The following is a 23,333-nucleotide window of genomic DNA, read 5'->3' on the forward strand; positions in this document are numbered from 1 at the left end:
ACATATGTCAACAGTCATGAAGGCTGGAATGAATTTATAAATAGAAAAGTTGTGCGAGATATACAGGCCAATGATTAGTTGCTCTTGATCAGGACTAAACTTATTTGCATTTCTATGGGCAAGAATCATTACTTACATTATTATTAGTTTTCTTCAACTTGCAAAGTTGTAAAATCGTGTAAAACAATGAAAAGTGCAGATAACTCAGAAGGATATACAAGTCAGGGCATTCTAGTAATCTTCGTAATCTCGAAGATAATTTTTTTTTCAAGACAGGATCTTGCTGTCACCCATGTTGGAGTGCAATGGCACAATCACAGCTTACTGCAGCCTCTACCTACCAGGCTCAAGCAATTATTCTGGTTCAGCTGCCCAAGTAGCTGGGAACTACAGGCACACAGCACCATGCCCACCTAATTTTTGTATTTTTTGTAAAGACAGGGTTTCATCATGTTGCCCAGGCTAGTCTCAAACTCCTGGGTTCAAGCAAGTCCGCCCTCCTCCACCTCCCAAAGTGTTAGCATTCCAGGCATGAGCCAGAGTCTGGCCTCAAAGATAATTTTTATTTACCACAAAAAAATGTATTTGATCTCATTAGGTTTGGGATGATTCATTATATAACTGGAGCAAGTTTTTTTTTTTTTTTTTTTTTTTGAGACTGAGTCTCGCTCTGTCGCCAGGCTGGAGTGCAGTGGCACGATCTCAGCTCACTGCAACCGCCGCCTCCTGGGTTCAAGCAATTCCCCTGCCTCAGCCTCCAAGTACTGGGATTACAGGTGTGTGCCACCACACCCAGCTAATTTTTGTATTTTTAGTACAGACAGGGTTTCACCATGTTGGCCAGCATGGTCTCTATCTCTTGACCTCGTGATCCGGCTGCTTTGGCCTCCCAAAGTGCTGGATTACAGGCGTGAGCCACCACGCCCGGCCGCAACATTATTAATTAACCAGATATCCTCCTTAAGTTTGTTTTACGAAGACCACAAAATTATTTTTTGTCTGGAAATTTTTTTAGGGAATCTCAGATTCTATTAGGTTGTTACAAAAGTAATTGCGGGTTTTGCCATCACTTAATACTTTTAAAGGTCTCTATTTTTGCCAACCCAAGATTACTAAACGATGCCCAAGAAACTTCACCATCATCATCATTTTGGTAAGTTCCTCCTTCTCGAGGTCACCAAAATTGTATTCCCACATGTAAGTGATCTTCCTTACCACATAAAAGGCTGAAACCTTCTGCTCCAGGTACTAGGTTCGTTTTTCTGGGAGGGCTTTGTAAGCATTGGCTTCAGGAGTACAGCCAATATTTTTTTCTTCAAAGTGGTAGTGATATTTTATTAGATGAACATCATTCTCAAATATACCTCCAGGTAAGGCCTTGGTTGCACAATCAGTTTGTACGATTATATCCTGTTTAACAGGAATACATTCTTATTCGGAATGCAAATAACTATACTGTCAAGAAAATTTAGGAAATTACTAAGAGTTTCTGAATTCTGAGGAAGTCAGAATCAAATATTATTTTGAAATGTTTCATATTTGTTTAAGAAATGAGAGTCGGCCGGGCGCGGTGGCTCACGCCTGTAATCCCAGCACTTTGGGAGGCCGAGGCGGGCGGATCACAAGGTCAGGAGATCGAGACCATCCAGCCTAACACGGTGAAACCCCGCTTCTACTAAAAATGCAAAAAATTAGCCGGGCGAGGTGGCGGGCGCCTGTAGTCCCAGCTACTCGGGAGGCTGAGGCAGGAGAATGGCGTGAACCCGGGAGGCGGAGCTTGCAGTGAGCCGAGATCGGGCCATTGCACTCCAGCCTGGGCGACTAAGCGAGACTCTGTCTCAAAAAAAAAAAAAAAAAAAAGAAATGAGAGTCTACTAAATTGTGTGGGTTACATATAGCTTAAAAAGAAAAAGAGCTTCCTCATATATCCAGAAAACAGAACATTTAAAAAAACCAATGTCAATAATATTCCAAACAAAAAGGAAAAGAAATTTCCTTCTGTATTCCTTTTTCCATTCTGTGTTGATTCAGTCCTATGATAACTAATTATTGTTCAAATAAGCCTTGACTTAGCAGTCTGCTTTCATGAAACTTTCCATTTCTGGCCTGAAAGACTTTTAGAAATTCTAACTCAGTCCAATGTTTAGGTCTAAAAGTTGTCTAAGCAGAAGTCTACTCATCATGAGTCTATTCTTTCAAGTATTAGTACTTTGAAATATTGGGTACAATTCTTTCCATGAGGCTTTTGAAACTATCTCTGTTGAATACACAGACTCTGGCCTGTAGCTTAATAAGCATCATCTTCAGGTAAGCATCAAAATTTGTTCATAGATGACAGACTATTATTAATTGTAACCAATAATATCAAAATGCATGAGGTTAAAATTCTCTCCACTGGGGAATAACTATTTCAAAAGAGTTTTGATCAGTATCCCCTTAAAGTAAAAACATTATAAACAAAACTCTTGCAAATATGGTCAAATGATTTTTGACCAGGGTACCAAGGCCATTCAGTGGGGAAGACAGTCTTTTCAAAAAATGGTCCCGGGAAAACTGGATATTCACTTGCAAAAGAATTAACTTGGACTTTTATCTAACGCCACATACAAAAATTAATACAAAATGGATCAGAGACCTAAAGCTAAGACCCACAATACAACTCTTGGAAGAAAATATGAGTCAAAACTTTATGACATTGGACTTGGCAATGATTTCTTGGACATGACACCAAAGGCACTGGCAACAACAGCAAAAAGTACACAAATTAGACTGCATGGAAATTTAAAATCTTTGCATATCCAAAGATTCTATGAACAGAGAAAAAGGCAGCCTACAGAATGGGAGAAAATATTTGCAAATTATATACCTGGCAAGGGATTAATATCCAGAATAAACAGAGAACTCCTAAAACTCAACAGAAAACCAACCTGATTCAAAAATGAGCGAGGGTATCGTTGTAGAAAAAACAAACAGGTTCTTGTCACAAGACCAGAATAATTTAGGCACGTGGACACATTGTAGGGTGAGTAGGGCAGGATTTATTGGGTGAAAAGGAAAAAGGGAAATGGGAACACCTGGCAAAGCCAGAGAGTGTCCTACTAGCAGGTTTCCCGCCCCACAGATTTAATTGCAGGCCACCCCACACGCAAGTTGAAGACCCTAGGCTCCTCCCCTCTACGCAAATGGTGCGAGCTTCCAAACTTCCCGTAGCTCCACCCCATCCTCCCAGTGCGCAGGCCAATCAGAGATTCTCCAGGGATCCCCCGCCTTATCTGCCTACTGCATCTATCATTCCCCCACTGAAGACGTACATTTAACTGCCGCTAAAATAAGGATAAGGATGAAGACCAGTCTTAACTGCTCCCTGCTGGTAAGGGGCAATGTTTTGGTAAACAGCAGTCAGATCTCCCTCAGAGGCATATCTAAGGGTCCCCAGTAAAAGGGACCATCGGCCGAGCCTCCAGTTGCATGACTGTTTGGAGGTTGATGGCCTGAAGGTGACAAGAGACAAACCAGGTTATTGGAAAACTTGTATCAAAATGAAACAAGGAGCAGGTGAGGAGAGCTCAAAAATCTCGTGTCCTTTGACCAGTCTGTACAGGGAGAGAGGGACCAAAAGCTTGACTGGTAAGAAAAACTTTTACCCTTTTGCTAGCATGCCAGGCTTTTGGGTTCCTGTCCCCTGAGCTCAATCCTAAGCCAATCAGTTTAAGGTTTGGGAAATTAACTCTTCTCAGTTTGGAAGATGTATCCAGTGGGAGTGTCCCATAGTATAGAGACACAGTTACCTATCTGGGAAGAGAGGACAGAGGAGGAAAAAGAAAAAAAAAAAAAAAGGTGTTTTGTTGTTTTTTTTCAGAGGAGTCCCAGTGGTTCAGGATGCAAGTGAAAGGGATACAGACTGAAGATGAATGACTACTCATCTAGAAAGAGGGGAGCAGGTGTCCCTAGTTCCTTTTTCTTCCTAGCATATACCCAGGGTGTGTGAGGGAGGGAAAGTGAGGTGTTCCTCTTTCTTTCTGCCACCCTTGTATCCCAGTGACTGCAACAGGGTGCCACCCATAGGTTTTAAACTGGCTTTCACCCATGTTAACAGGGGAGCCTAAAGGGTGGGAGTATCTGCTGTTAACCATGTACACCCTATCTCCCCTGCTGTCAGTAGCCTTGAATTCCCTAGACCTCATTTATGTGACAGATACTAGCATGACCTTCATCCATGAAACAAGAAGCTTGGCTTAACCGGCAGGAATCAGTCATTTACCTGCATTGTGCCTTTTAGCTTCCATTACCGTCGACCTCTGGATCCCTCGGATCTAGTGTTCTTTCCTAGGGCTTTGACCCATAGCTTGGAGTTGAGTTTGAGACAAAAATGTGTCTCAGGGTGGGGAGGGTTTGCATGGACTCCTTATCATAAGCTGAATGCTAAGGTGAAGCTGTGGAATTGAGTCCTCCTCCAACAAGGGAGAGAAAAGAATGTCTCATGACACGCCCAAATAACTGGTGGCTATATTTATGCTTCCTAGGATTTGGGTGCATGGTGCTTGGCTTTGGTTATCTCCCTTGGTCTTACTTTCCCAAAAAGGAAACCTCCAGGTGATGGGCATCCTATTTATTCCAATCACCTGGCAGGATTTGCAGGATAATTGCTCAGAACTAGAATATCGATCCAGATTTCTGTATTACCCATCCCTTTGTTCCTTCTGAGCTACAGCTGGAGATTGCTGGAACATGCAGGGTTAGTCTAAAATGTAGGTTAAAACTTAAAAACAACTAGGAGTTTAGAATGCAGTGACAAGTGTATAAATTGTGAAACATAATTTCTCTCTCTCCAGTTCATATTTTTGTTAAAAAAAAAAATCATGATAGGACTGAGTTGTTTGCAAAATAGTCTTATATATGGCCTGATTATTTGCATAAAGTATAGCAAGAATAACTGTTTCTTAATAGGCCTTTTAGACTGGCTTTGATGGAACTCTGTTCCACAAGGAATCTCAGATATGACCTTTTAAAGCAAAGCCCATGGGTTTTGTATCCTCAAATACCTGTGAGTTGGGTGATCCTCTCCTCTTAAGGTCCGAGGATAAACTTGGAGATCCTGGGCCTGTTAGAAAGAGACATTCTTTACTGACCACAGGTCAGGAACCCTGTACAGGGACTGGGTAGACAAGGGTATGAGGCCAGTTTTCTCACTTGGCTTTTATCAGCTCTGCAAGTCAAGTTTGATTCCTGAAAGGGAAACACACCCTTTCAATCAAAGCCTTGGTAAAACAACTAGTTTATCCAATTGCAAAAGAAAGTGGACTTTTAGTGCACTGATCCAAACAACTGTATTGCCTTAAGTTAGGAATACTCATAGATACTTTCCAAATTCTAGAGGAACAAGGCAGAGAGAAACAAACATTCTCCAAATTTTGTTCACAGTATTCCTTACTTGATTAAGGACTGTAAATAGTTCAAAATCAGTTTCCATGAATCTGAAAAATAAAACAAGGATCAGCAATGTTCCAAAAAACTCAAAAAGATTGCTTCAGTTTTCTGCATTTAGTCCATTTAGTTAATTCTTTTTGTTGTTGTTTGTTTTGAGACAGTTTTGCTCTTGTCACCCAAGCTGGAGTGCAATGACATGATCTCAACTCACTGCAACCTCCACCTCCCAAGTTCAAGCGATTGTCCTGCCTCAGCCTCCCAAGTACCTGAGATTACAGGCGCCTGCCACCACACCCGGCTAATTTTTGTATTTTTAGTAGAGACAGGGTTTCACCAGGTTGGTCAGGCTGGTCTCAAACTCCTTACCTCAGGTGATCCACGCGCCCCAGCCTCCCAAAGTGCTAGGATTACAGGCATGAACCACTGCACGTGGCCCCATTTAGTTAACTCTTGTGTTGCTTAATATTCATGAACATTTTATTTCTTTTTGAGTCCTGTACATTTTTCCTTTGTTCCAATGTCACAATCTCCAAAGTTATTAGAAACCTGCATTTGAGAGCACCTGTTAAAGTCCTATAGGTGATAATAAACCATCTTTGGAAAAGGATCAAAACAAGACAAAAATTTTCTGAATAACAAAATGTCCAGGGTAGTTACAGTTAGAATCACCATTGACAAAGGAGTTTGGTTATCCCTGTGGTTTATAATAACTTGACATAACAACCTTAATTATGATTGATAGCATATACTTTAGACATTAGAATTTTGGAAATTTCATACAATTTTGGGACATATATTAGTATTATTCCCCAAAATATAACCTTAAAGAAGATGAAACACCATTTAGCAATCCCATGTAACTAAATATGCCAAATAATCCTGCTTACTTCTTTTCTGGATGCCCCAGGGGACCTCTGTAGCATTCAAAAAGCCAGATATCAGGAAAAACAATTTTGAAACTGAAGTTTGATTTTGGGAAGCCTATTGAATATATCAGAGGATTAAAACAACTGCTGTTATGAAATAGAATTCCAGATTACCATAAATTATTTATTTTGCCAAAATGATGACTCAGATACTTTAAAAAAGCAAAAACCTATTATAACCCTTTACAAATTTTGCAAAAGAGCAGATTAGTGCCTTAAGAGTATCTTGTTGTGCTTTTATTTCAATGATCAATTCACTGAAAAACCATATAATGCCTTTTTTAATTAAGTCAATATGTTTACACATGGAATATTTTTCAAGATTAATTTTTACAGTCCTTCTACCACTTGTTTGAACTTTGAGCTTTGGTTTATCTAATTCAAAACAACCCTTTAACCCTAGGCAAGAATTTACATTTTTATGCCTTTTTATAATCTTACTAAAAACACATTTTATTAGTTTTACATACCTCACATGTAAATTTATTTCCAGTAGTTTGAGTTATATGTTATAATGGTAAATTCATTGCAATTTTTTACTTTAATGTAAAACCTGGTAAGTTGTTTTCATTATGTGCTAGGTGCTGCCAAGGTTTAACTCCTTCCAGCATAATTAAAGATATGGTTACTTCTACATGTCCCCAGCCTTACCAATTATGGAGCAGGCAAGTCAAATAGTTCTTAAAACCCAAAAAGCAGTTTATAAACTTAAAATATTTAGCAAACCTAGCACCTGACCTGCATAATTTAGTCCGCCTGTTTATATTTTGATGACATCTGCTTTTTACCAATATTCTTTAAGGGTTGTTTTTATTTCTCAAAGATTAAAGTCACATGAACTGAAAGGTACCATACCTTTTATCCTCCCTTTAAAAAAATTTTTGATCCAAGCACTTATCTTCCTTTAGGCCAATTAATTAGAACTCTTTTTATACACATCACACACACAACACATATGTAACTACACAGACAGGCAAAACAAAACCCAGTCACCGTAAGATCTTTTGCTTACCAATCTCCTAATTGAATTATTGGATATAGCCGTTTAAGAGATAGGGCTAGGAAAACGTGCAGCTTCTAAAGCCTAATAAACAGGCATAGATGGGGCAAAAACAGATTCTGAGAGAGATCTATCCACTTTTAATTCCTGGAGTTCCTTGAAGAAAATAGAGGTCTCTCCTGCTCATGCGTGCATTAAGGGTGGCAAGACAAATGGAGAAAAATAATTCGGTCAACTGAGAAAAAACCCTTTTTCCAGCAAAACACGATCCAAGAAAAGAAAAACATGAAGGCCTTTTGAATATACCTATAATTTGAATACCCACTTTTAATTAAGCTGAGCACTCTTTAAGAAGGTACTTTTTAACTCCCTTACTACCTAACTTTAGTCATGCAAAGTGGCCAATATTTCTGGCTTTCAAACTTTACTAAAGGCTCAGAGAAAGGAAAATCCAAGGCAGTTCGTGGAGGGGAAGAGAATCAATAAATAGCAAAGGTCACAGAGATGTTAAACTGGAAGGGACTCATTGAACCCCAGACCTGCAGCAAAGTTTGCTACTGACCATAGGAAAGTCATGCAAATCACACCAGATTGGTTACAGCCTAAGACCAAACTAACAAATCCTTTTTCACAATTAAAACTCTACAGAGAATATAAACAGTGATCCCCATTATTCCTGGTCCAGCAAAATGTCTTCCAAAAGGAAAAAAAAAAAAAAAAAAAAAAACCCTAACTTAAAAATGAACTCCTGACTCAGTGGAGAAAAGGGAAAGACAGCTTAAATGCAGGGCTGTGTTAAATGCTAATAGGGTGGAGAAAAGAAAAAGATGCCTGGGGAAGAACTTCTTATTCTTATGCAAATAGATTCTTCTACCAGTGAGAAAAACTTAATTGCTTTCCTACAGAGTGGAAACCGTTTCCCTGGGGAGGGGAAGGCTCCATGAATGCAAGGCAGAGAGCATTAGCTAGCCTGCCATTGGGCACGCTTGGGCCATGCATCCCAGCCCTGGCAAGGAGAGGAGTGGAGGAGCTGCCATTCTCTGGTCCATCTTGCACATGCCTGCAGCTGTTGGGATGGGATGGTGCACGGTTTCCTCTACCCTCTGAAGAGGTCTGAGGAGAAAGAGAGAACCGAAAGGAAAAAAGATTTTTAGATCTGCTTGGTACTTATCTTTTCTCAAGCCCCATGTTGGGCACCAAAAATGTTGTAGAAATAAAAAACGGGTTCTTGTTACACAACCAGGATAATTTAGTTGCATGGACACATTATAGGATGAGTAGAACAGGGTTTATTGTGTGAAAAAAAGCGGGGAGAAACAGGAACCCTCAGCAAAGTGAGAGAAGAGTCCTGCTAGCAGGTTTCCCGCCTCACAGATTGAATTGCAGGCCACCACACATGCAAGCTGAAGAGCCCAGGCTCCTCCCCATTGCAATGGTGCGAACTTCCAAGCTTCCCATGGCTCCATCCCATCATTCCAGTGCGCAGGGGGTTGGAGATTCTCCTGGGACCCTCCACCTTATCTACCTCCTGCATCTATCAGTATGAGGATGCAAAGGCATAAGAATTATACAGTGGACTTTGGGGCCTCGGGGGGAAAGTGTCGGAGGGGGTTGAGTGGTAAAAGACTACACACCGTGTACAGTTTGCACTGCTCAGGTGATGGGTGCACCAGAATCTCAGAAATCACTACCAAATAACGTATTCATGTAATCAAACACCACCTGTTTCCCCCAAAAATCCTATTGAAATTAAAAATAAATAAATAAAAACAAAAGTGAGCAAAAGACTTGAATAGACATTTCTCAAAGAAGATTTGCAAATGGCAAATCTTGAATACCACAATTTTAAAAAGGAAAAAGAAAGCAATGTAAACAGAGAGAGCATTAACAGTTCTCCAGGGACTTTACACAAAGCATACAATTTTTAATATGTTTACATTAATAAAATTTTCCCTATGGAAATATAACCTAGGGAAGACTGGGCTTCTTTTTTGATATTACCACTCTTTATCTGTGCTTAAAGAGCAAACTTTTGTGATTTTCTAGTGGCTTTCTGGGAAATGTCAAAGATAGTTTTATTTCTTTTTCTTTTTTTCTGGGCCTGTGGACTTTGTAGATAAGTACAAAACAGTTTTACATTCCCTGAAATTTTTTTTAATTTATTGTATGTTTGGGATCAAATTTTGAGTTATCAGAGGAAACTTAGACCTGTGATTTAAATAGGACCATGGATACTTGAGAAATAATTTTTGATTGTGTAATCAAAATGATAATGAAATTTTTTTTAAAAGCGTGAAAGGTAATACAGTTGTTAAGAAGTGTGGAACTGTTGTTCTTTGGGGTTTTTTCCTAAATACCCAAATACATAATAAAGTTAACGTATAGGAGAGAAAATTATTCTGGTAAGACACAGAATCTCTGCTATCTAGGCAGATGATGTAGATCATAGGTAAAGGCATTAATCACCAAAGCAGCCAAGAAAGCCATCAAAATTAAGTGAACTTTCTTGATATGTTAACACATTTGTTTTTTTCTTTTTTTGACACAGAGTCTCACTCTTTTTGCCCAGTCTGTAGTGTGGGACACAATCTCGGCTCACTGTAACCTCCACCTCTGGGGTTCAAGGGATTCTCCTGCCTCAGCCTCCTGAGTAGCTGGGATTACAAGCACACACTACCACACCTGGCGAATTTTTGTATTATTAGTAGAGACGGGGTTTCATCATGTTGGCCAGGATAGTCTTGAACTTCTGACCTCAAGTGATCTGCTCACCTTGGCCTCCCAAAGTGCTGGGATTACAGGCATGAGCCACCATGCCTGGCCTCTTAACACATGTTATAACTGGTATGGTTAGGCTTTGTGTCTCCACCCAAATCTCATCTTGAATTGTAATCTCCATAATTCCCATAATCACCACTCGTCAAGGGAGACTCCAGGTGGAGATAATTGAACCACAGGGGCAGTTTCCCCCATGCTGTTTCGTGATAGTGAGTGAACTTTCGCGAGATCTGATGATTTTATAAGGGGCTCTTCCCTCTTCGCTTGGCATTTCACCTTCCTGCCACCTTGTGAAAAATGTCCCTTACTACCCTTTTGCCTTCTGCCATGATTCTAAGTTTTCTGAGGCCTCCCCAGCCATGCTGAACTGTGAGTCAATCAAACGTCTTTTCTTAATAAATTACCCGGTCTGGGGTATTTCTTTATAGCCTTGTGAAAATGGACTAATTCAGTAACTTATCTTCAGAGTCTGGTATTGTAAGTCAATAGAAATAAACTTCACTTTCCAAGTTTTATTCCTCACAATGTTCTTTCAAATATTCTGGAACAAACTGACACATAATTTTAGGACTGCAGTTTTTTCTCAAGCAGTCCATGAGATGAAACTATCTTTATGATAATATTATGACGTAATGTATGTTTTACGTTGACTCACCAAATTTTTTTTTCTGACACTAATATGTGTATAACATTCTGCTAGATGCTGTGTGTTTTTAAGTGGTTAGATATGACCTAGGCCCTGCCTTTAAGGAAGTCACAATATAAGAGAAAATATATTCTTTTTTTTTTTTTTTTTTTTTTTTTGTTTGAGACGGAGTCTTACACTATCACCCAGGCTAGAGTGCAATGGCATGATCTTGGCTCACTGCAACCTCTGCCTCCTGGGTTCAAGCGATTCTCCTGCCTCAGCCTCCCAAGTAACTGGGATTACAGGTACCTGCCACCACACCCGGCAATTTGTTGTATTTTTAGTAGAGACAGGGTTTCACTATGTTGACCAGGCTGGTCTCTAACTCCTGACCTCATGATCTGACCACCTCGGCCTCCCAAAGCGCTGGGATTACAGACGTGAGCTACTGTGCCTGGCTGAGAAAACACATTCTCAAATGAACCAGTTTTATAAGTATATTATGACTGTTAGTATTTTCATAGATAAAAAACTAGTCTGCTACTCTGAATGCCATTTTAGGAAATTCTGTGAGACTTACTGGTGACTCTTCTAGATTCACTTGGCATTGTAAATTCCCAAGGACAACTTGGTCTAATCAGCTATCATCTTTCATCTTTCACCTTAATTATTTCAGTGACTGGTCTCATCAGTTCCACACTAGCTCCCTTCAATTCAATCTTCAACTCACAGCCTGAGTCAGCTTTTTAAAATAAAGTAAATCATGTCACTTCTCTACTTGAACCCTTCAATGGATTCTTATCACATTTATCGTTACCAAAACTCCTTGAAATGTTCTGCTAAATTCTGTATAATCCGGCTCTTCCCTGCTTTCTAGGTTCTTCTCTTACCATTTCTCTCTTGTGCTTTATTGATTAATAAGCTCCATATAACTTTTTCTTTCTTCAGGGAATATGCTGTCCCCACTACTTAAAATGTTCTTAAACCCACTTTTTGCCTGGCTAACTCCTACGCATTCTTTCTGTTCTGGTTTATCTCTTTCTCACAGAAGGAATTCTCTAATCCACACTGCCCACCTAAATTATGCCTGCAGCTATTCTCTATCATTGCACCATGTTATTTTCCTTTATAGCACTTATAGTTACAATTATATACTTATTCATGTGTTTACTTAATTTATCTGTAGAACTGTAGGTGGGAAGATCCATGAGGACACAAGTCACATCTCTTTTATTCATATGGTCTATCCAGCACCCAGCACAAGTTGGCACATAGTGTAGACTGTATAAATTTTGGTAAATATATCCCATGAAAAGATATGATGCATCATTCATCTTGATGGAATTGATGTCTATTAACTAAGTTATTAAGACTGAGATTTTAAAAAGAGATATATTTCGCCATGCCTATGATGTATAAGAATCGTTCCGTGTAAACAGTGGCTTATACCTGTAATCTCAGCCACTTGGGTGGCTGAGGTGGGGGGATTGCTTGAGGCCAAGAGTTCAAGACCAGCCTGGGCAACATAGTGAAACCCCTGTCTCTACAAAAAGTAAATTTAGCTGGGTGTGGTGGTGTGCACCTGTTGTCCTAGCTATTTGGGAGGCTGAGGTGGGAGAATTCTGTGAGCCCAGGAGTTTGAGACTGCAGTGAGCTGTGAGCACACCACTGCACTCCAACCTGGATGACAGAGCAAGGCTCATCTCTCAGAAAGGAAAAAAGAAACTTTCATGAAATAGACAAGTAGTCATCATATTCTGTTCCTATAGTAAGTAAATATATTAAGTGACTATAGTAATGATAATAGAGAATCATTTTTGAATGCTAACCATAAAACATTCTTCTATGCATTTTATAAGCGCCATAAGAAATTAATCCTGGAATGCAGGTTTCAGCAATATTATACCTTTTATTTTCCTAAAAGGCAATTACACAGGAAACCAAATAATAATAAGGATGGATTACTACCACTGAGAGCAACAAAAATTCTGAAATTTTTAAAGCAATGAGAGAATTTTAGTAAGTGTAAATATTCCTTGTAAAAAAACAAGCTTATATGAATATTTAAATTTTTAAGTTTATAAAAAAGATCTCTTTATAGTCATACTTCATATATTTGCCATCTAAGTGATTTTTCATTGTAAATATGAATCATGAATTTTTATAGATTTTTGTATTATGAATTTTTATCTAAATTTAGGTATTCACATTTTTTGTTAAATTTCATTTTGTTGGATTCAGCCCATCAGTCTACTAAGAGGTCTTTTTAAAATTTGTATCAGCTATCTAGTGTATTACTTGTCTTTTGTAGCTTCTGTCACCAGCAAATATGTTAAGCATGCTTTCATTCAAGTCACTGATAAAACTGTTTTTTAGGCTAGGCCATTTCACATACTACCAGAAACCCTGCTGGTTGTAATTGCTTAACTAACTAACATATTTCTATTTCAGCGCATCAAAACCTACAGACCTTTCTCTATTGACAAGGTATTTATGAGCTATTTTTCAAATGCCTAAATGAACTCAAGATATATTGGATTGACAAGTTTTGGGAGGTTGTTCGTTTGTTTAGATAGGGTCGCACTCTATTGCTCAGGCAGGAGTGCAACGGCACAGTCACTGTATCATCCACCTCTTGGGCTCAAGCAATCCTCCCACCTCAGCCTCCCAAGTAGCTGGGACCACAGGGACAGTTTTTTCTTTAATAAAACTTTGTAACATTTAATTATAACCTCTGAAAGATTAGTATTAGAAGCTCTGAGAAGACATATGATGTATATTTTCTGAAATAACCCATTTAGGTATTCACATGTAATCAATCTGTTTTGTTTTTGTTTTTCTTTCTAAGACAGAGTTTTTCTCTGGCTCAGGCTGGAGTGCAGCGGCACAATCTCAGCTCATGCGACCTTCACCTCCTGGGTTCAAGCGATTCTCTTGCCTCAGCCTCCCGAGTAGCTGGGATTACAGTCATGTGCAACCACACCCAGCTAATTTTTGTATTTTTAGTAGAGATAGGACTTCACCATGTTAGCCAGGCTGGTCTTGAACTGGCTGATCTCAAACTCCTGACCTCATGATCCACCTGCCTCGGCCTCCCAAAAGTACTGGGATTGCAGGTGTGAGTCACCGCGCCCAGCCTGTAATCAATCATTATTGTTAGTTCAGGTGCTATGTCACACACCTGGATGAAAAATAGGATTTATAGAAAATGCAGCCTACCTTAATGATCTCTAAAAAGAGAAGTTGGAAGGAAAGGGTACACATTTTGGAGTTGGCCACCAAGCTGCTCAAGGGATCCAAAAACCTCCACCATAGAGACTGACAAATTTGTAGCTGTTGAAGCTGTACTTCTTTGTACATGGTTGCTTTGGGAAACTCACTCTGATTATTGTAAATTTGCTCACTAGCTACCCAACATTAAATTCAAATAACAGAGAATTTCTATTGTACAGCCTTGCGACTTTAAGTTTAAACTTTTCTTTAAAACTTTAAGTGGCAAAAATAATTATTAGAAGAGAAAATGTGTGTTCATTTATGAATTACCTTGGCATCAAATATAAATTTGTATGTTTACTTTATTGGCATTCATACTGCCATTTCAAAGGACTACAGCGCTCAAAAGGGGAAAAGATATTTTGACTATGTATTCTGATTTTTATAATATAACTCTCCATTTCTTCTTTTAAAAATGTCTGCCCAACCAGTGAAATTAGCTTTAAGACAGAAAAAAATAAATTAATTAATTAAAGAATCAGCACAGTTCCTAGGAAAATTATGTGTTCCCATTACAGTTTTCCTTAATGAGGAAAATTCTATTATTTAATAATTCACAGTCAAAATTACATTGCATATCTAAAGAAAGTTTGAGATCATCTGGGACAAATTGTTTCCTCCATGCTATGAGTTGCATAAGATAGTAGAAATACAGATTACTTCTCTAAAAGTAGGAATGTTATTTCTTTTGTGAGTGATTTGGCATTTTTCCTTCTCATTTGTTCTGATTTAACTCACTACTAATTCTACTTACTCTAGGTAGATCCTCACTACTCCATGGCAAGCCTTTGGTTCATCTCTCTTATTGACAACCTTATATACATTGCCAAATTGCAATTTTCAGACCTTTGCCCTTGACTCAGTTTCCCCTATATTCTCCTCTTCTTGTTATACTAAAATAAAGGCCATCAGGGCTGAATTATTTGTTCTTTCTATTTAAAACAATTTTCCTGAATTAATACTTTGCTCTATTCCTTCTATCTCAAAAAACTGCTTGTAATTCTCAGTTAGTGGCTGCTTCTACTTCCTTATTATTAGATATCATCTATGTACGAGACCCTATTCATTCCTTATTTCTCCCTAGTTGTTGAGTATGGTGGCCACTTATTTTCTGAAACAGTCCCCCACCATGGTTTTCATTACTGAAATGTTTTAATCAGGCAAGTAGCACATGAGCACACACTCAGTAAAAAAAGAAAACAAAACATAGATAAGATTAATACCCTTTTTGAACCACCCTCTCATTCATTTTTTTTTACCCTCACACTCCCCCCCAAAGTAAACATTTTTATCATTTTGAAGGGTATCCTTCAAAAGTTTTCTGTACTTTTCTGTACAAACATAGGAAATAAAATCCGAAGGTTTTTGTTTGTTTGTTTGTTGATTGTTTGTTTGTTTGTTTTGTGACGGAGTTTTACTCTTGTTGCCCAGGCTAGAGTGCAGTGGCACAGTCTCGTCTAACTGAAACCTCCCCCTCCCGGGATCAAGCGATTCTCCTGCCTCAGCCTACTGAGTAGCTGGGATTACAGGCGCCCGCCACCACGCCCAGCTAAATTTTTGTATTTTTAGTAGAAATGGGATTTCATCATGTTGGTCAGGCTGGTCTCGAATTCCTGACCTCAGGTGATCTAAATTTTACTTCTAAAATTTATATAGATAGAATTGCAAAGGGCAAAAAAAAACAACAAAGACAGTATTGAACAAGAATAAGAGCAAAGTGGGAAGACCTGCTCTACCAAATATCAAGGTTTAGTATAATGATATGATTAAAGTAACTTCTTAATGGTGCCAGAATTAATATTTAGACCAATGGAACAGAATTTAAAGCCCAAAACACATCAACACACATATGGTCACTTAGTGTATGATAATTTATAGTGCAGAATTATAGAGAAGTTATTTTTTCAATAAATGATGCTGGGACAACAGGCTATCTATATGAAAATAAATGAAATTGGTTCCCCTATCTCACAGTATACAAAAATCAACTCCAGGTGTATTAGAGACCCAAACAGGGAAGAGGAAACTATAAAGCTTTTATAGATTTTTATAGAACAATGTTTTTATTACGCTGGCTTAAGAAAGAATTTCTTTTTTAATTGAATTGAAGTAAAATTCACATAACATAAAATACCATTCTAATTTTAAAGTGTGTAATTCAGTGACTTTTACTACATTCACAGTGTTGCACAACTATTACTTTTATCCAGTTCCAGAACATTTTATCACTACCCCCCCAAAAAACACCTTGCTCATTAAGCAGTCTATTCTCCATTCCCTCTGCCCCCAGCCCCTGACAACCATTAATTGGCTGTCTCTGTAGGTTTACTTATTTTGGACATAACATACAAATGTAATCATACAATATGTAACTCTTTATGTCTAGTTTCTATCACTAAATAAACAATGTTTTCAAGGTTATCCAAGTGGTAACATGTATCAGTACTCCTTTTTGTGGCTGTACAATATTCCATTGTAAGGTATACCACATTTAGTTTATCCATTTATTAGCTGATGGTCATTTGGGTTGTGTGTACTTTTTGATTATTAAAATAACGGTGTTAGGCACATTCATGTATGTTTTTATTTTGAACACCTGTTTCAGTTCTCTTGAATATACACCTAGGAGTGGAATTCATTGTCATGATAATTCTATGTTAACTTTTAAAGAAGTGCCAAACTATTATCCACAGAGCTGCATCATTTTATATACCCAACAGCAATGTATGAGGGTTCCAGTTTCTGTATATCCCTGCCAGCGTTTGCTTTTTTTCTTTTTTTTTTTTTTTTTTTTTGAGATGGAATCTCTCACTGTCGCCCTGGCTGGTGTGCAGTGGCCCAATCTTGGCTCACTGCAACCTCAGTTTCCCGGGTTCAAGTGATTCTCCTGCCTCAGCCTCTCAAGTAGCTAGGATTACAGGTGCCCGGCACCACGCCTGACTAATTTTGTATTTTTAGTAGAGAAGGGGTTTCACTATGTTGGCCAGGCCGGTCTCCATCTCCTGACCTTGTAATCTTCCAGCCTCGGCCCCCCGAAGTGCTGGGATTACAGGTGTGAGCCACTGTACTGGGCCTTCTTTTTTTCTTAATTCTTATCATCTGAGTGGGTGTGAAATGGCATCTCATTGTGGTTTTGATTTGCATTTCCCTAATGACTAAGGATGCTGAACATCTTTTCATATACTTGATGATGATTTGTGTAGCTTCTTTGGAAAAATGTTTATTCACGCCTTTTGCCCATTTTCAAGCAGGTTGTTGGTCTTTTTATTATTGAGTTGTAAGAGTTCCTTATATATGTGCTGGATACTGGACTCTATCAGAGATAGGATTTGCAAATATTTCCTTCCTTTCTGTATTTTGTCTTTTCACTGTCTTGATAATGTTCTTTGCACAAAAGTTTTTAAGTTTGATGAAGTCCAGTTAATCTAATTTTTCTGTTGTTGCTTGTACTTTTGGTGTCATATCTAAAAATCCATCACCAAAGTCATGAAGATTTACCTTTATGTTTTCTTCTTAGAATTTTATAGTTGAGCTCTTATAATACAATTAGGTATTTGATCCATTTTGACTTAATTTTTGTGTATGGTGTAAGGCAAGGTTTCAACTTCATTCTTTTGCATATGGATATGCAGTTGTTCCAGCATAATTTATTGAAAGACTGTTCTTCCCAATTAATTGCCTTGGCACTCCTGTCTCAAATCAATTAAGTATGAAGTTAAGAGTGCTTATTTCTGGACCCTCAATTCTATTCCATTAACCTATGTTTGCCTTATCCCAGTACCATGCTGTTTTGATTACATAGCTTTTAAGTAAGTTTAAAAAGCAGAAATTAGCCTGGCATGGTGACTCACACCTGTAATCCCAGCATTTTGGGAGGCCGAGGTGGGCAGATCACTTGAGGTCAGGCATTTGAGACCACTCTGGCCAAAATGGTGAAACCCCATCTCTACTAAAAATACAAAAAAAAAAAATTAGCTGGGGATGGTGGCGGGTGCCTGTAATCCCAGCTACTTGGGAGGCTGAGACAGGAGAATTGCTTGAACCCAGGAGGCGGAGGTTGCAGTGAGCCAAGACGGTGCCATTGCACCCAAGCCTGGGCAACAAGAGCAAAACTCCGTCTCAAAAATAAAAAAAGAAAAGAAAGAAAGCAAGCAGGAATTATGAATCCTCCAACTTTCTTTGTCTTTTTCAAGATTGTTTTAGCTATTAGGTTCCCTTGAGATTCCATATGAATTTCAGGATAGGTTTTTCTATTTCTACAAAACACACCAGTGGGATTTGACAGTGATTGCATTGAATCTGTAGACAGCTTTGGGCAATATTGCCATCTTAACAATATTAAGTATTGCATTCCATTAACACATATGTCTTTCCATTTATTTGCCTTTAATTTCTTTCAGCAATGTTTTGTAATTTTTGATATACAGGTTTTATAATTTTTTGGTTAAATTTACTCTGCATATTTTATTCTCTTTGATGCTATTGTAAATGGAATTGTTTTCTTAATTTTATTTTTGAATGTTTCAGTATTGGTATATAAAAATACAGCTGATTTTTGTGTGTTCTTCATGTATTCTGCAACTTCGCTAAATTTGATTATTAGCTCTACTTGTTCTTTTTATGGATGTTTTAGGAATATGTGTGTGTGTGTGTGTGTGTGTGTGTATATAAAAAAATATATAAAACCATGTCATCTGTGAATATAGTTCTACTTCCTTTCCAATTTGAAGGCTTTTATTTCTATTTCTTGCCTAATTTCCCTGGCTAGAACTTTGAGCACAATGTTAAGTAGAATTGGCCTGAGCAGACATCCTTTTTCCTGAACTTAGCGGAAGTTTTCTGTCTCATTATTAAGGAAGATGTTGGCTGTGGGTTTTGTATAGATGCCTCTATCAAATTCAGGAAGTTGCCTTATATTCCTAGTTTTCTGAGTGTTTTATCCTGAAAGGGTATTGCATCAAATGCTTGTTCTATATTAACGGAGATGATCATTTGTGAAGTTTTTTTTCCCTTCATTCTGTTAACATGATGTATTCCATTGACTTATCATCTTATGTTGAGCCACTCTTACATTTTTATAATATCTCTCACTTGGTCTTGATGTATAATCATTTTAGTATAGTATTTGTTTTTGTTTCCTAGTATTTTGTTAAGGATACTTGCATCTGTATTCATAAAGGATATTAGCCTGTAGTTTTTTTGTTCTTAGATGTCATTGTCTTTAGTGTCAGGGTAAAACTGGCCACTTAAAATGAGCTAGGAAATGTTCCCTCCTCATATTTTGTAGAAGAGTTGGTAGATAATTTTTGTTAATTCTTTTTTAAACATTTAATAGAATTCGTTAATGAGGCCATCTGGTCCTGGGCTTTTCCTTGTTGAAAGTATTTTTATGTACTGATTCAACCTTTTTAGTATTTCTATTCAGATTTTCTATTTCTTCTTGAGTTGGTTTTGGTAGTGTCTGTGTTTCTAAATACTTGTCTGTTTTATCTCGGTCATGCAATTTGTTGGCATACAGTTGTTCCTAGTATTTAATGATTATGAAATAATCCTCTGGTAGTCATTTCACTTCGGTAAGCTCATGCAATGTTCCTACTTTCATTCTTGCTTTTAGTAATTTGAATCTTTTCCTCTTTTTGTCAGCCTACTTAAAGATTTGTTAATTTTGCTGATACTTTTGAAGGACCAACTGTGGTCTTGTTGATTCTTTCAATGTTTTTGTGTTCTCTATTTCATTTATCTCCACTATAATTCTTATTATTTTCTCTTGTTTGCTTTGGGTTTAGTTTACACTTTATTTTATAGTTTCTTAGGGTGGAAGATTAGTGTATCAATATGAAATCTTTCTTCTTTTTAAAAGTAGATGTGTATAGCTACAAGTTTCCCTCTGAACACTGTTTCTCTGCATCTCTTGAATTTTCATATGTTATGTTTTCATTTTTGTTTGTCTCAAATTATTCTCTTATTTCCCTTGTGATTTCCTCTTTGACTCACTGGTTATTTAAAAATGTGTTTTCTTCAAATTATACTACAAGGCTACAGTAACCAAAACAGCATGGTACTGGTACCAAAACAGAGATATAGACCAATGGAACAGAACAGAGTCCTCAGAAATAATACCACACATCTACAGCCATCTGATCTTTGACAAACCTGACAAAAACAAGAAATGGGGAAAGGATTCCCTATTTAATAAATGGTGCTGGGAAAATTGGCTAGCCATAAGTAGAAAGCTGAAACTGGATCCTTTCCTTACTCCTTATACGAAAATTAATTCAAGATGGATTAGAGACTTAAATGTTAGACCTAATACCATAAAAACCCTAGAAGAAAACCTAGGTAGTACCATTCAGGACATAGGCATGGGCAAAGACTTCATGTCTAAAACACCAAAAGCAACGGCAGCAAAAGCCAAAATTGACAAATGGGATCTCATTAAACTAAAGAGCTTCTGCACAGCAAAAAAACTACCATCAGAGTGAATAGGCAACCTACAGAATGGGAGAAAATTTTTGCAATCTACTCATCTGACAAAGAGCTAATATCCAGAACCTACAAAGAACTCAAACAAATTTACAAGAAAAAAACAAACAACCCCATCAAAAAGTGGGCAAAGGATATGAACAGACATTTTTCAAAAGAAGACATTCATACAGCCAACAGACACATGTAAAAATGCTCATCATCACTGGCCATCAGAGAAATGCAAATCAAAACCACAATGAGATACCATCTCACACCAGTTAGAATGGCAATCATTAAAAAGTCAGGAAACAACAGGTGCTGGAGAGGATGTGGAGAAATAGGAACACTTTTACACTGTCGGTGGGTTTGTAAACTAGTTCAACCATTATGGAAAACAGTATGGCGATTCCTCAAGGATCTAGAACTAGATGTACCGTATGACCCAGCCATCCCATCACTGGGTATATACCCAAAGGATTATAAATCATGCTGCTATAAAGACACATGCACACGTATGTTTATTGTGGCACTATTCACAATAGCAAAGACTTGGAATCAACCCAAATGTCCATCAGTGACAGACTGGATTAAGAAAATGTGGCACATATACACCATGGAATACTATGCAGCCATAGAAAAGGATGAGTTCATGTCCTTTGTAGGGACATGGATGCAGCTGGAAACCATCATTCTCAGCAAACTATCACAAGAACAGAAAACCAAACACCGCATGTTCTCACTTATAGGTGGGAACTGAACAATGAGATCACTTGGACTCGGGAAGGGGAACATCACACACCGTGGCCTATCATGGGGAGGGGGGAGGGGGGAGGGATTCCATTGGGAGTTATACCTGATGTAAATGACGAGTTGATGGGTGCTGACGAGTTGATGGGTGCAGCACACCAACGTGGCACAAGTATACTTATGTAACAAACCTGCACGTTATACACATGCACCCTAGAACTTAAAGTATAATAATAATAAATAAATTTTTTTAAATGTGTTTAATTTCCACATACTTGTGAATTTCCCAAATTTCTTTCTTTCTTTCTTTCTTTCTTTCTTTTTTTTTTTTTTTTTTTTTAGATGGAGTCTTGCTCTGTCTCCCAGACTGGAGTGCAGTGGCGTAATCTCGGCTCACTGAAACCTCCGCCTCCTGGGTTCAAGCGATTCTCCTACCTCAGCCTCACAGGTAGCTGGGATTACAGGCATGTGTCACCACACCCAGCTAATTTTTGTATTTTTAGTAGAGATGGGGGTTTGCCATGTTGGCCAGGCTGGTCTCGAACTGCTGACCTCAGGTGATCCACCCACCTAGGCCTCCCAAATTGTTGGGATTACAGGCATAAGCCACCGCACCTGGTCCCAGATTTCTTTCTGTTATTGATTTTTAATTTCCTTCCATTATGGTCAGAAAAAATACACTGTAAGGTTTCAATCTTTTTAAATTTTGTGAGACCTATTTTGTGGCCTAATATATATGGTATATCCTCATGTTCACTTGAAAAAAATGTGTATTCTGCTGGTATCAGACACAGTGTTCCTATATGGCTGTTAGGTCTAGTTGGTTTATAGTGTTGTTCAGGTCTTCTATTGAAGGGGTCCCCAAGCCGCAGGCCAAGGACTGATACCAGTCCATGACCTGTTAGGAACCGGTCCGCACAGTGGGAGGTGAGCAGCAGTGGGCAAGCAAGCATTACTGCTGAGCTCTACCTCCTCTCAGATCAGCGGCAACATTAGATTCTCATAGGAGTGTGAATGCAAGGGATCTAGGAACTAATCCCTGATGATCTGAGGTGAAACAGTTTTATCCATACCATCCCCACCGACCCCGTCTGTGGAAAAATTATCTTTCATGAAAACAGTACTTGGTGCCCAAAACATTGAGGACTGCTGTTCTCTTGTACTTGTTGATCTAACTAGTTACTCTAACTATTATTAAAAGTGGAATATTGCAGTATCCAACTCTTATTTTTGAAGTTTTTCTCTCTTCATTATTATTAGTTTTTGCTTTATGTATTTTTTAAATAATTGTTATGTCTTCTTGATGAACTGACCTTTTTATCATTATGTAACATCTTTTTTGTCTCTTATAACAGTTTTGGTTTTAAAGTTGATTTTGTCTGATATTACTGTAGCTTTTCTAGCTCTCTTTTGGCTACAGCTCCCATAGAATATCTTTTTCCATTCCTTCACCTTCAACTTATTTGGATCTTTTGAATCTAATTTGAATCTCTTGTAGATAGCATAGACAATCATACTCCACTTAACAACAGAGACATGTTTTGAGAAATGCATTGTTCAGTGATTTTGTTTTTATGCGAATATCACAGAGTGAGTATAATTACACAAACCTAGATGGTATAACCTACTACACACCTAGGCCAAATGGTATAACCTGTTGTTCCTAGTCCTAGGCTGCAAAACTGTACAGCATGTTACTGTAATGAATACCATAAGCAATGTAGCATAATGGTAAGTATTTGTGTTTTGAAACATATCTAAACATAGAAAAGGTACAGGAAAAATATAGTATTATAATATTATGGGACCACTGTTGTATATGTCATCTGTTGTCTATCAAATTGTCGTTATGCAATGCATGATTCTAGTTGGATTATAGTATTTTTTAATTCATTCAGCCAGTTTCCATCTTTGAATTGGATAGTTTATGTACATTTAATGCAATTACTATAAAGAAGAGTTTCTTCCATTTTGCTATTTTTATATATATTATATCATTTTTGTTTTTTATCTCCTCTATTACTTCCTTTTTTTCTGTATAGCTATTTTCTGGTGTACCATTTTGATTCTCCTTGTGACATTTACTATT

At 37.9% G+C, this 23,333-nt stretch overlaps 1 protein-coding gene and 3 long non-coding RNA genes across 33 annotated transcripts in view; 3 read left to right on the forward strand and 1 right to left on the reverse strand.

Annotated features, from left to right (window-relative positions):
• GPHN (gephyrin) overlaps positions 1 to 23,333 on the forward strand; it is a 734,546-nt gene that overhangs the window by 478,666 nt on the left and 232,547 nt on the right. For 4 of the 30 annotated variants that reach the window (XM_077938262.1, XM_028850392.2, XM_077938264.1 and 1 more), the window contains one exon: positions 13,211 to 13,246. In XM_077938262.1, coding sequence (XP_077794388.1) covers positions 13,211 to 13,246 — 36 coding nt within the window. 30 annotated transcript variants of the gene reach the window in all.
• Positions 466 to 3,837, reverse strand: LOC144330303 (uncharacterized). Its single transcript, XR_013396353.1, has 2 exons — positions 1,580 to 3,837; positions 466 to 864 (listed from the first exon to the last, which is right to left on the reverse strand). It is a non-coding gene; the product is annotated as an uncharacterized LOC144330303 (long non-coding RNA).
• LOC144330316 (uncharacterized) lies at positions 10,908 to 12,484 on the forward strand. The gene is made up of 2 exons (XR_013396367.1): positions 10,908 to 12,237; positions 12,371 to 12,484. It is a non-coding gene; the product is annotated as an uncharacterized LOC144330316 (long non-coding RNA).
• Positions 16,794 to 20,623, forward strand: LOC144330319 (uncharacterized). The gene is made up of 2 exons (XR_013396370.1): positions 16,794 to 16,865; positions 18,096 to 20,623. It is a non-coding gene; the product is annotated as an uncharacterized LOC144330319 (long non-coding RNA).

The sequence above is a fragment of the Macaca mulatta genome, chromosome 7, assembly GCF_049350105.2.
Source record: "Macaca mulatta isolate MMU2019108-1 chromosome 7, T2T-MMU8v2.0, whole genome shotgun sequence".
In the NCBI taxonomy this organism is placed as follows: domain Eukaryota; kingdom Metazoa; phylum Chordata; class Mammalia; order Primates; family Cercopithecidae; genus Macaca; species Macaca mulatta.